The following is a 12813-nucleotide window of genomic DNA, read 5'->3' on the forward strand; positions in this document are numbered from 1 at the left end:
GCAGCACAAATAAATATAATCCAGCACAATCAAAGAAAGGCATACTGTCTTTCCTCAAACACTAGATTGCTGAATCAAGGCAGCCTGCAAAGAGAGTCTACCCGTCCCTCGAACACTCAAACTCATCGAATCTGTAGGACCAGGGATGCAAGTATGGCGGGGAACGGAGTTGATGGCACGAGTGCCGTACCATCGGTGTCCACAGCAGCGGTCCTCAAGCAATCGGTTGACATGCCAATAGGTGCACAGAAAGTCAAGGAGCTGGATTTCAATGATTATGCTGGAAGGGCTATCACCGTGGAAGATCTCATCAACGAAACGAGCAATATGGGATTTCAAGCAAGCTCAATCGGTGAAGCTGTGCGAATCATAAACGAGATGGTATGGAATCTCCCGCAACGTTGCTACATTTCCCAGTATGCTTCACTTCGTCGAGGAAACTAACACTACTGCAGAGAACCTGGCGATGTCCTGAAACCCGCGAAAAAACGACCATATTCCTCGGCTACACCTCAAATCTCATATCTTCTGGTCTGCGTGGCGTGTTACGGTACCTAGTCGAACATAAGCACGTGTCGGCCGTGGTGACGACCGCTGGTGGTATAGAAGAAGACTTGATCAAGTGCATAGGAGATACATATATGGGCGCATTTAACACATCAGGCGCATTACTCCGGGAACAGGGGCTAAATCGAATAGGTAATCTGTTAGTCCCAAACAAGAACTATTGCGCGTTCGAAGAATGGGTTGTGCCGATTCTCGACAAAATGTTGGAAGAGCAGGAGGCGAGCAAAGGCACTGAAGAGGAAATCAACTGGACTCCCTCCAAGGTTATCCATCGACTCGGAAAAGAGATCAATGACGAGCGCTCAGTCTGCTATTGGGCATATAAGAACAATATCCCAATATTCTGTCCGGCATTGATGGACGGCAGTCTCGGTGACATGGCATACTTCCACACTTTCAAGTCATCGCCTCTACAGCTGAAAATTGACATTGTCGAAGACATTCGACGTATCAACACTTTAGGTGTCTTTGCGAAGCGAGCTGGAATGATTATTCTAGGAGGAGGTGTCGTCAAGCATCACATCGCGAACGCTTGCTTGATGAGGAATGGAGCCGAGAGCGCAGTGTACATCAATACCAATCAGGAGTTCGATGGTAGTGATGCAGGCGCAAGCACGGATGAAGCTGTGAGCTGGGGCAAGATTAAGGCTGGGGCAAGCAGTGTGAAGGCATGTCACCGTCGATCCTTGAAATTCGGACTCTCCTAGACAATGTACTGACTTTCTGTCCTAGGTCTTCGTCGAAGCGACTGCTTGTTTCCCCATGATCGTCGCTGCTACATTTGCCAAGCCTGATGACGAGGTAAAAGAGGCTCCTGCGAAGAGACAGCCTTGGAGTGGTTCATCTCTCCCGGAAGGCTCTCGGTGCTGAAGGTTCTGCCACCTTTGGCTAGCAATAATATGGTCCAGACGAGTTATCGGAATATCCCTATAGGCCTCGTGACTGCGACACTCAGATCTAAGGGGTAATTAAAGAACCTGTTTATCCCCTAGTTAGTTGCTATAGTGACTTGTGGTGTCCTGAATCCTATGAAGTAATATAGTACTGAGGGCGATACCAAGTCAAACGTTGCCATGGCAACTTGAGCATATGGCGGCGGGGTTAACTACTCAATAAGCTAAAGATGTTGGCCCTAGGGTTAAGAGAAATTGCTCCAGTTCTGTGAAACAATGAAGCAGTGTCATTGGCACGTAAAATCTACAATATCACTCCCAGATGAGATAATGATGGATTGCGCGCTATTTCAACTTGTCGCTGCTTCCCAGTATTACTCGGACAGCATGTGTTCAAATCATATCCTCCCCGGAGCATCCTACCCTCGAGAATATTTGAAGAACAGGCAGAAAAGCCCGTCATGTGCAACGGGACGAAATCCGACATGCTGTATATCGTTTACCTAAATGCCTCGTATTTCCAAATGCTCAATTGAATGACGGCATCAAATTCTGAGAAGATAATTGTCTCCAAAAACGAAATAAAATTGTCTATGCACTGCATATTTTCGATTGTTCATTTTCTATTTATACATCACTCCTTCAGTGAGTTCTTGGTAGAAATTACTACTTAGAAGAGCGGGCATAGTCTTCGTTACCCGCTATCGCTCCGTGAGATTTTACCTGACTCACCCGTCTCCAGCCATCTTCAGCTGAGATTGATACCAGTAGAATAATTCCGACCTAGCAAGGGCATAGCAGATGACTCCTATTGGTATCTGGATGCTCCGATCTAACTGATTACAGTCTGCTCTGGATGGAGTCGAGAAAATCATCCTGAGTAGATATTTGTTCCAGGGCGAGGATAAATAATTCATGCTCTCTATGATAGTTAACTAACTAAATATGCCTGGGCGTTTATCGCGGGATCTGAAGACGAATGCATTCAGGCCATGCACCACACGCCTCCATGATAAGGACAAAGAACAGCTAAAAGCATTCATTTCCCTATGATTAAACTGATACGATGCTTCATCTGGAGTACGGTTTGCGGTCTTGTCAATTTTTTTCCGATGAGGTAGTGGCGATGGCAGCAATGAAGGTGCCAAGGTCTGACATTCAATCCCCTGTCGAAATCCATCTCTCCATTACACAGTTTTTCGTCATACGCATATATATATGTGGTACTAGGTATATCTATGAAGGCTGTGAAGGATGGATCCTGCTCCTTGTGCAGCACCGCGCCAAAGATATTTATGCCGGCACGAGGGCCTGGATTGGTTCGTCCCCCTCTACTCAATAACAGCATGGCGCTGCTGGTGATCGAGCTCTTTTGCCCCAGTGGCCTAACAGATTTCGATATACTATGGGTTGATATCTTCCGGAACCGGTCCGAAAATACTCAAGTCGTCTCAAGCGCTTTATTCCAACCTAAATAATATGTATCTTGATCTATATCCTCAGCCCCAGTCAGATTAAACAAGAGGGTCAATTTACATACTGGTCTAGTGGGTTGCATTGTCTCTCCTTTTGCGGGAGGTGGATTATGAAATGCATCATATGCGATGCGTTCAAATGACATGGAAGTAGTGTTACAGAAGGGAGAAGTACGTCAATCTCTTTATGTTTTGCATTGGCTATCCAGTGAGTTCATCCATGCCCCTATCCCCGTGGTATCCAAAGACTGTGGTGATTGTTTCCTTTTAGATGTCCGGGTTCCCGCAATTCCCACCCGCACACTGGAAGACGCACAGCTCTTGTTCCTCCTCCTTTGTACTGTACATACTCAGGATGTCGCAATTTTTTGGGGGTTTATCAAGGAATATATAAGGCAATTGAAGAAGAAGTCACATTGATGGGTCATCACCTACCGGGCAGCTCATAAAATTACCATGAGGAGCGCACATTCAGGCAAGATTCAAAGCATCAGCACCAAAATTAAATTCAATTAAAAACGGATTTTTGTTTTAAATACCACGCCTCCACCACCACCACCAAAGCCTACTTTACCTATCTATCTCCCCCATGTCCAACGCGCTCAGCCTAACAGGCCTCGAAATGCTCTCCCCAGAAGAAAAATCACGCCGCATAGCAGCAGTAGCCAACGACATCGCCGCCTCCATCATCTACATCGCCAAGCAAGCAGCGGTGGGAAACGTCAGCACAGAACAGATCACGCCCATCTACAATCTAATAGACAAGGTGAATATGGTCGGGAGGCGGCATATAAAGCGGCTGGAGAGGGAGCTGGAGGAACAGGATCAGCAAATTGAGGAGATGAGGGGTATGTTGGGCGAACGGGTTGTTAAGCAGATTGAGGAGATTGAGGGGAGGCATCTAGAGGAGATGCGCAGGGTGACGGAGGGTGCGGACTCGGTGGTCAGAGAGCTGAGGGCGAGTGTGGAGAGACTTGAGAGCAAGCTCAGGGAGTTGGAGGGTGATGGGCTGGGGATGTTGTAGCAGTTAGCAATCAGGGTAGCTTTTCCCTCTCCCCGGCCTAATGACATAGTCAGCGCAATTCTCCAGACGGGCGTCGGCCATGTATCTGTATCCGTTTCGGCGATTCTTCATCGGTGTCCAGAGTAGATGTTTTTATCCATCCATTTGGGGCCCTCACATGATTTGGCAGGTCGATGCCGAGGCATTCCACTCCGCAAATCCTGTATTCTGATTGGCTCGGAGGTTGTCCAGCGCGAGAAAATCCGCAAGAGGCGAAGCTTAAAGATAACTATTCCCCGGAAGTTTGGATATCGCTAGGAAACGATATCGGGGAATGTAGAGCATACAAGCAGACAGCGTCGGATTAATGCATAGGGAAGATTGAAGCTAGCTATTAGAACACATGCGGCATTCGCAACAATCAAAGAATCAGCCACCTCACGCAAAGGATGAAGTGATGGGGTTTTATATCGGGTTGCCAGAATTTAAAAAAGGCGTGCGTACCATACTTTTTACTAGGCTGGTGTTTTGCCATGTGATGTTTTGCCATCCTAACCCAGAAGCTCATCTCATGCTTCTTCTTCCCTTCAAATACATACACGACCAAATAGCAACAGTCGCTTTTATCTTGCCTGGAAGATATTTCCAAAAGCCAAATCCTGTACTTGTCAGGATTACTCATGAGTATAACAATGAGTAAGCCGGGAGATTTCGACGCAGTCCGCAAGGACATCATCGCAGAGATGAAGAAGCCGGGATACGACGACGGCAGCGCCGGTCCTGTCTTCGTGCGTCTGGCCTGGTAAGATTACCACCCTTCTGCCGTTCACGCTTCTGTCGCATCACATCCCGTTTCATCACAATATCTAACTGATTTCGATCCTCATCAAGGCACTCATCCGGCACCTACGACAAGGAAACAGACACAGGCGGCTCCAACGGCGCCGGCATGCGATATGAAGGCGAAGCTGGCGATCCTGCCAACGCAGGCCTCGAACACGCTCGTTCATTTCTCGAACCAGTCAAGAAACGCCATCCCTGGATCACATATTCAGACCTCTGGACGCTAGCAGGCGTAGTTGCCATAAAAGCCATGGGTGGGCCCGATGTCCCCTGGAGGCCTGGCCGGACTGATTTCGTCGACGATTCGAAACTTCCGCCCCGCGGCCGGCTGCCGGATGCCACACAGGGCACCGATCACCTACGTCACATCTTCTACCGCATGGGCTTCAACGACCAGGAAATCGTCGCGCTGTCGGGAGCCCACACACTGGGACGCACACATATGGACCGCAGCGGCTTCGAGGGGCCGTGGGTGAATAACCCCACGCGCTTCTCGAATCAGTACTTCAAACTACTGACGACGCTGGACTGGAAGCCGACAACGCTGTCGAATGGATTCAAGCAATTTAACTTCGTGGATCCCGACGTGCAGGGGGATGAGAAGGAGGAGCCGCTGATGATGTTGCCGACGGACATGGCGCTGTTGTCAGATCCGGAGTTTTCGAAATGGGTGATGGCATACGCGGCGGATAAAGAACTGTTCTTTGACCACTTTGCCAAGGTGTTTGCGAAGTTGCTGGAGCTGGGGATTAAGCGGGATGCTCAAGGGAGGATTATCAATACGGATAATAAGCTTGGTGGATATATTTCTGCGCCGAAGAAGAGTGATACACCACGCGCGAGGCTTTGACATCTGCGCTCTCCTTTCTTCGTATTTCTCCAAATCCCACTCCCCTTGCCCCCTTTGTCAAGTTGTTATCATTCTTTGGCCATCCTCTTTTGCTGTTTCTGTGATTTCTTTTGTTTGCCCTTCCGCCAAGCAAACCAAAAACAGCATAATGAAGCGTTACGCTGTATATAGATATTTTGCATGGTAAAAATATATCCGCCACACACCATTTGTTAAATCCCAGTTTGGAATGCATAACCCTTTGTGTCAAATCGCTGTTTGCCTAACAAAGGAAATAAGCGTGGGTGTGAAGCAAGATACACATAAACAAAACCACCAAGGAAGCCGGAGCTAAAGAAAAAGATAATCAACCAGAACAGGGAGAATCCATTCGCTAGTTATTTATGATCGATTCCCTGTGTCTTAGCCGCGGGAACGAAGGTGCTTGATGCCGCTAACTACAACCAAACAAACAAACCGGTTGAGCTAGCGAGGCAGGATTGCCGCCAGCCTGCCATAACTCAAAATTATTCTCAAACATTGATGAAGTTCGGTTAAAGCCACCTAGTCATGGGAAAGGGATTCATTCATTGTGACAAAGTAAAGACTGTAAAATAAAAGTAAGAGGAATATAATTAGGTGCCGAACCTTAATCCTATGCGCCAATCGCCGCTATAGTTATCGTAAAATTTTTGATACGTTTACGTTATCCTTTATTTTTTATTTCATTTTCCGTATCTTCATTATTTTATTGAAAACAACCGATTATACTATAATGAAGCCTGCATTGCATTGCCTTTGCAATATTATCCTAGACAACAGAGACGCGCAATCTGTAGAGCTACCGGGAGATGGGAGCTATATGTGTATAAATGATGAGACCTATGGGGGAAATGAAACGCGAACGCTCAAGAAACAGAAACAGGACAGGGTAGAAGAATAGCAATTTAACCAAGAAGGTATAGAGAGCAAGACAGAACGCCAAAAGAAGAAACAAAGAGATATACCACAATGTACAGTAAAATAAAAGAAAAAGATAATAGACAAGCGAGCTTGCAGGCAAGTGAGAAATCCGCACCGCTTGACAGAATCATCTAGCATGAACATGAACTGAATTTTTATATATGGAGGATGTCAGAAATAATAAACAAAAATAAAAGAGCATCGAGGGGCGGATCAATAATAAGTAGGTGGGTTTTTCTTTCTTTCCTTTTCACCATTTGTATCGTTTCGCAGGCGGCGCAGATGCTTCAGATCCATCCTCCGGTGGCTGCTTTCGTTTCAATGGTTCGCCTTGTGGTCGTAGTTCCTGAGTAGGAATTAATTGATGATCCCAAATGGGAGGGATTTGCGGTGACAGGATTGAGCTGAGACCTCCTAGCCCAGGCTCGTACGGGTGGCTTTGCTGGGGAGGCGGTTGTGAGTCTTCATTTATGTAATAATTTTCAAGTATCGAGGCAAACGAAGCACTGGTCAGAGAGCTTGTCACATTTGGCAACGCCGGTGAACTGTGGCTCAGCTGATCTATTGCTCCCGTGAATCTTTGAGAGGATTGGTTAGCTAGCTGGGTTTGCTAAATTTGGCCGAAGGGTAGCGCTACTTACTCTAGGGGGTCACCCATGCTAACCATAAACCCATAGTTGGTTTCAGCGACGGAGGATGCTTCAGGAAATAGGGGGCCAGGAGCAAGCGCCTGGCTGCGGGTGTGGCTCATGGAAATTTGGGGTGTGCTCTGCATACTGTCCAGAAGGCCATACTCCAAATGGTTCGTCAGTGTATCGTGCTCATTTTGCGAAGTGTTTCCGCGTTCATCCAAAACCTGGGAAATAGCGTCCTGGTGTGATGGCTGAAACGCAGGCGTGAGGCCCCGGCCTGTCTGCATTCGTTGAGGCGGTGTTGGTTGCTGTTGATGTCGACGAGGGTAGTGAGCGCTCATATGCGGATGGGGTTGCCGTTCTGTCTGGAAGGGCCGATAGGAATGCCCAGCATCCTCGACATATTGTAGGTTTATGCTTCCATGGTGAGGGACCTCTGTCGTTTTAGCGGGTATCGATATTGAGCCCTGTGGACGGCCTCTCTGGGGTTGATATGGCGGTTGAGGAGTGGTCATGGTAATTGGGATTGTCGGTTGGGGAGATATTGTATCTTCAGGATAACCGTCGAAATACCTAATTCCTTGCTTCCGCCCTTGGGCGGGAACGCTAACACTAGCAGTTGTATCTGGTTTGCTGATGTTGGCATCTCTATGAAAGGGTCCCATACTCTTCCCAGCACGCATGACTTTTTGCAGAGATTTTGATTCGGGTCTGAGGACCTTTTCATAAAAAAGGAGTGCAGATTGCATGTCTTGCCACTTTGGATGGTCCGTCGACGTAAATTCAAATCCCTTTCTGATTTTCCCGTAGCGCTCCTGCGGATCGTACTGCAAGACTCCCATGTTGGGTCCATGTCGCTCGCGGTGATTCCAGAAGAGAACATATCGGTAAGAATCGCCCCTTTTAATTGGGTATATTCCACCTAACCATTGGTAGGTTGCTTGTTTCCATTTGCACTCCCAGTTGCAATATTTTATGGTGATATTACTGGTGCTTTGAGAAGTAGGCGGTCTCTCCGGATCTGTCACAAAAGCCAACCTGAGCGGCAGTTCATGAAATCTCCGTTCAACTTGATGATAGACAAGGTCCCCGCCAAACGCGCATTCACACTTGAGTGGGCTTGGATAAGGATGCGTAAAGAACAAGGCCATTTGTTCCTGGATGGTATTCTTTGACGTATCACCGCTCTCGATGCCGCTAAGAGGTATACACCCGCTGGAGGATGGTTTATCATCGTTCAAAACGGAATATCCAGCGTTGTGGAGAGGGTGGTGGCTGTATCGAACAAGAAATTGGTGAAAAGATTCGGTACAGCACTCCCACACCTGCCTAATAGGACTGTAATTCGATTCCGGCTTCCGCTTTTTAAGCCCCTCAATAAGATTGCGCCTGAGTATTGCTGCTTGTTTGGACCGAGCTTCTGATGACAGCGTTGAGGGTCGCTTAAAAATGAGGTCATCCTGGTCACATCCCCAATCCATCCAAACCAACTCCAAGAACTGTTTCTCCTCGTCTTCAAGTATCGAATGCCAGTTCACACTGTCCCGGTCAGCTTTTGTGCAACCAGCATCAAGCAGGTATGCTGCCACAATCGCGCAGTCAAGAGCATTGCCAAGACTTCCATCTTCAGTTGGTCCTTGGCCGCAATCGCGATTGTCTGTTGCGACCCCTGGTCTAGTAAACTGAACGTGGCGATTCTCGGTCACATTTCGCAAGATTGGAAAGGCGGATGGGCATCGCTCAAGGTTCCGATAAGGAAACTGGTATATGGCCTGTTCGAGATAATGATTTATCGGTTGATCTCGAGGAGGAGGGGGATGGTCAAGGGAAAATGGTAGCGCGGAGCATTTTTGTAATAAAAGCCCTGGACCAGCATCTGAGTTGCATTTTTCAAAATCCTCCTTGCTGGGCTTCAAATCGGGTCGCATATAATGGACGATCTTAACGAGATGGCGGAATACTGCTTCCTTCTCGAAATCCGGGAGCGAATACTTAAAACCCCATCCATAGTGCTTAAACAACTTGTTAAGCTCCGCGTGGCTAAAGTCCGCTGATGTCTTGCCATAGAGCTTCGTTAGGTCTTCTGGGCCTTTACAGGCATCGATGTTAAATTGGGGATATAATGGGTCCCACTTTGGTACATTTCTGACCATTTGTCCACCAAGATAAAAAGGCACATTAACAAGGAAGAGAAGAGAAGAGAAACAAGAAAAATAGGGAGGTGAGCTAGGAATAAAAATAGCCAGCCGTGTGCGTTCTGGGTTTGCGAGCTTGGGGGATTTAAGTAGCGTAGGATGTAGCCAAATATGTATCACTGGTGAAAGGGGTTGATTATTTCGAATTTGATACAAGAAAAAAAAAAAAAAAAATAAAGAGATATTGTGACAGAAAACTAAGTTATCTTTGTTTTAGCAAGAGTATAAATATAAAAAACAGAGCGTTAGGTATAGTATAATAAAATTGAATAGTCAGTTAATGACAAGGCCGAACGAGGAATGCCAAACAAAACATTTGAAGTTGAAACAGCATTGACAATAAATGCTCGAGGAAGGGGTTATATAAACAATGGCATTCATTCAAGGAACCGAATGTTTCGTGTCAGTCACGTCGCCGCGCAAAATCGTTTTTCAGTCAAACTCGAAAAGAAAGCACGGTTGAATTAACATACTATATCCTGCAAGAAGATGGAGCTGCTCAGGTAAATGTTGGGTGAAAATCTTGAGATGGAGATCGTCAATAGAATAGTGAGTAACCAGTAGGAAGCTCCGCAGCATGAAGTTTTAATAACTATTGCAATAACATTAGAAAACTTTATGTTATCACTCAATAAACATTCAACCCATTCTGACTTCAAACAACAGCTCAGGGAATAAGGAACCCAGCCACAATTTTCAAATAAATGCGTCGATGGTCGCAAAGGCAGTACCCGGAATGAAATAACAGCTCTAGGTTGTTTGTCGAGGCGGCGATATTCTTCACTCAACCACTGTTCAATGCAACGAACCAGGCTGCTATTTCCAATCCGGATTTCCCCATATGTAGCTTTGATGTGCAGAACTACTTATCAAGGAGAAGGGTATTTCCGCAGCGAGATCACGTTGTCGTGAGGCAGCCAATCCGCAGCCTCGATCAAGTAGTGGTCAGATTCATAGGTATGCTAACACCTTGGGACAGGCGGACATGCGAGCGAGGTGTACATGTGCGAGGCGCAGGCTCGACACCTCACACAATCAAACGAAAGGCAGAAGTGGAGAGATCTCCTGTTCTTGTCCGCTTCAAACACGGTCAGGTAAGTTGAAAGTGTCATTCATGGTAGCTGGGCTTGAGAGCAAATCTGCCAGCAACCAGCTGAGTCGCAATAAATCATGAGCATTTTTATTTTCCAGCAGGAATATGCCGTTATGAAGGGAATGCATGCTATCGTCGATGCCCACCAGTCCAGTGTGAGAGACCTATTTGACTCCGCCACCAGACGCCAATATCGCATCTTTCTCGCCCTAATCAAAGAATAGATGAGGCAATGGACTGGAAATAGAAATTGCAGTTGTCAAAAGAGCAATAGTATTGACTCGTAATTCGAAGGCTGTGGTAGATCCCAATCGAGGGTATTTCATCGTTTTGCGGATTTGGCCAGTCGTTCCTTGTAGTAGTCGACACTTTTCGTGTTCTTGAGGTAAAGGCTGAGTCAGCTATTCCTCTCTTAAATACGACAATTCCGCGCAGAATCCCAGCGAAGTAAGCTACAACATACTTAACGCTGGTTATTATGGGAATCTACTCTGTAGGCTTCCCATCTTCGCTTTTGCTTTTTTTTTTTTTTTTTTTGTTGCCCGGGTTCGAGACCGGCGGGTGGGACAAAGTCAACACAGAAACTCGAAAATTTTATTTCATCAGCTTCATTGGCAATCATTCATTGTTCCCATGTTTCAGTTGTTCTGTTTTATTTATTTTGCCCCCTTAGACTTTGGACAAGCGTATTAAATATGAATACAGCTCGAGGCTGGTATTTTGCACACCAGTGGCCGCGTTTCAACCTCAAAAAAGCCAGTGAACCGTTCTCTTAAAGGCACCAATACTATGAATAAAATACAGGGCATATAGTAAGAGGGAAAATGCCAGCAATTTGTCTTTCCTCCGTTGTGTAAACGGTATTCAATAACATGAATAATACCCTGCAGAAACCACAGATTTCAGGATGGACCAATATCCACACTTCCACCATAATAGAAAACGGAAAGGAAATGAAGAATACGAAGAATAAAGACAAACAAATGGCTGCTACACCAGAACCAAAAGGGAGTGGAGTATCCTAGCACCTTCTCCACTTGAAGAAAACAGTATGGCCAAACTCTCCATCCATCGACGTGCTTGCGAGTTTACCGGCGCCGTGCACAATCACCTCCTGCTTCACATTGAGCATTGCCTGGGTGGAGCCACAGGGCGACCAGGTATCCCAAACCACCACATCATGCTTTTCGAATTTCTCAGACGTAGGCCCCTTGAAGCCGACCGAGCTGGTCGCCTGTGGTTGTGGTTATGAGGCGCATTAGTGGTGGTTGAATCATGGGGCTTTCGCATGGGACGCGAAGGCCCCCCCCCCCCCCCCCCCCCAAAAAAAAAAAAAAAAGGGGGGGAAAAGAAAGAAAGAAAGAAAGAAAGAAAGAAAGAAACACCCAAATCATACCTGGTTCGTCTCTCCAGAGAAATAATAAGTTGTCTTGAAGCTGGCAGTCGACTCTCCGGCCAGGGAAACAGAGCCCTTGTAGTCGGCTCCAAAGACCGAAAATGACCAGCCGCGAGGGTAAACGAGGTCAAAGTTTAGCTGGCAAAACCTGCGTTGGTCCCTTGGGGAAGAACCTGGCCCGCTACTGGCGTACAAATCTCTTGTCCGGATAGGACACTTGGTGCCATTGTCGTCGAGTTCTATTGATAATGTTCCTTGGTTACAGCCGCTGCCGCCATAAGCTACCCCCCTAAGCTTCACGTCTGCTGGGCTGATATCCTCTGCCCGCGGAAACGGATTTGGAAGCACAGCAGCACATGCGAGAGAAAACAGAGGGAGGACGGACAAGCACTTCATGTTGAACTGCGGGTGAAGGACGGGAGATGTGAAATATAGGAACTGTTGCGCAAGGGGTATGGTATATTTGGTAATTGTCGGATTTTGAGGTTTATAGTTAACTATGAACAGAGAGATAAGACAATATAATCCGGACTACTCAGGAAAATGATTTTGAGGGTGCTGTGGAAGGCAGAATATAGCAGAATATATCCAGGGGGACGGGGGGGGGGGGTTCCATGACATATTTAAAGACCTGCGGGCATAGGGGAACAATGATTCAAATTTCATATCATCTATACAGGAAGTCTCGACTGCAACTGAGATACATCTGGCGAACAATTGATTCGTCGTCTCTAGTGGGTTCCCGTTAGTTAGTTAATAGAAACCCGTTTCAAACGAACTTGATATAAGCGCCAAGCTCGCCGCTGTTGTAGGCTGAACAAAAGTCTGGTCGTATTATCGTACTCTGCATTTCTAGCGAATAGTCTACAACTTGCTACGAAGTGTTACAACTCAGGTGAACCCCCGGGGAGAAAGTGTCCATCG

The 12813-nt window shown here is 46.8% G+C and overlaps 6 protein-coding genes across 6 annotated transcripts; 4 read left to right on the top strand and 2 right to left on the bottom strand.

The window, feature by feature from the left end:
* Positions 1 to 153: 153 nt before the first annotated feature.
* Positions 154 to 1437, top strand: HCAG_08656 (deoxyhypusine synthase; the record flags this gene model as incomplete). Its single annotated transcript, XM_001536285.1, has 3 exons — positions 154 to 381; positions 456 to 1235; positions 1300 to 1437. 3 exons carry the CDS (start codon positions 154 to 156, stop codon positions 1435 to 1437), a joined length of 1146 nt encoding a protein of 381 aa, XP_001536335.1.
* Positions 1438 to 3524: 2087 nt separating this feature from the next.
* Positions 3525 to 3959, top strand: HCAG_08657 (predicted protein; the record flags this gene model as incomplete). Its single annotated transcript, XM_001536286.1, has 1 exon — positions 3525 to 3959. The coding sequence occupies one exon, from the start codon at positions 3525 to 3527 to the stop codon at positions 3957 to 3959; it is 435 nt and encodes a 144-aa protein (XP_001536336.1).
* Positions 3960 to 4630: 671 nt separating this feature from the next.
* HCAG_08658 (cytochrome c peroxidase, mitochondrial precursor) lies at positions 4631 to 5631 on the top strand (the record flags this gene model as incomplete). Its single annotated transcript, XM_001536287.1, has 2 exons — positions 4631 to 4740; positions 4830 to 5631. 2 exons carry the CDS (start codon positions 4631 to 4633, stop codon positions 5629 to 5631), a joined length of 912 nt encoding a protein of 303 aa, XP_001536337.1.
* A 1192-nt stretch (positions 5632 to 6823) lies between these two features.
* HCAG_08659 (predicted protein) lies at positions 6824 to 9358 on the bottom strand (the record flags this gene model as incomplete). Its single annotated transcript, XM_001536288.1, has 2 exons — positions 6824 to 7151; positions 7215 to 9358. The coding sequence occupies 2 exons, from the start codon at positions 9356 to 9358 to the stop codon at positions 6824 to 6826; spliced, it is 2472 nt and encodes an 823-aa protein (XP_001536338.1).
* A 531-nt stretch (positions 9359 to 9889) lies between these two features.
* On the top strand, positions 9890 to 11256 carry HCAG_08660 (predicted protein; the record flags this gene model as incomplete). Its single annotated transcript, XM_001536289.1, has 4 exons — positions 9890 to 9903; positions 10380 to 10494; positions 10798 to 10940; positions 11199 to 11256. 4 exons carry the CDS (start codon positions 9890 to 9892, stop codon positions 11254 to 11256), a joined length of 330 nt encoding a protein of 109 aa, XP_001536339.1.
* Positions 11257 to 11514: 258 nt separating this feature from the next.
* HCAG_08661 (predicted protein) lies at positions 11515 to 12285 on the bottom strand (the record flags this gene model as incomplete). Its single annotated transcript, XM_001536290.1, has 2 exons — positions 11515 to 11727; positions 11890 to 12285. The coding sequence occupies 2 exons, from the start codon at positions 12283 to 12285 to the stop codon at positions 11515 to 11517; spliced, it is 609 nt and encodes a 202-aa protein (XP_001536340.1).
* Positions 12286 to 12813: the final 528 nt, after the last annotated feature.

Source organism: Histoplasma capsulatum, genomic scaffold, assembly GCF_000149585.1.
Source record: "Histoplasma capsulatum NAm1 scaffold_12 genomic scaffold, whole genome shotgun sequence".
In the NCBI taxonomy this organism is placed as follows: Eukaryota; Fungi; Ascomycota; class Eurotiomycetes; order Onygenales; family Ajellomycetaceae; genus Histoplasma; species Histoplasma mississippiense.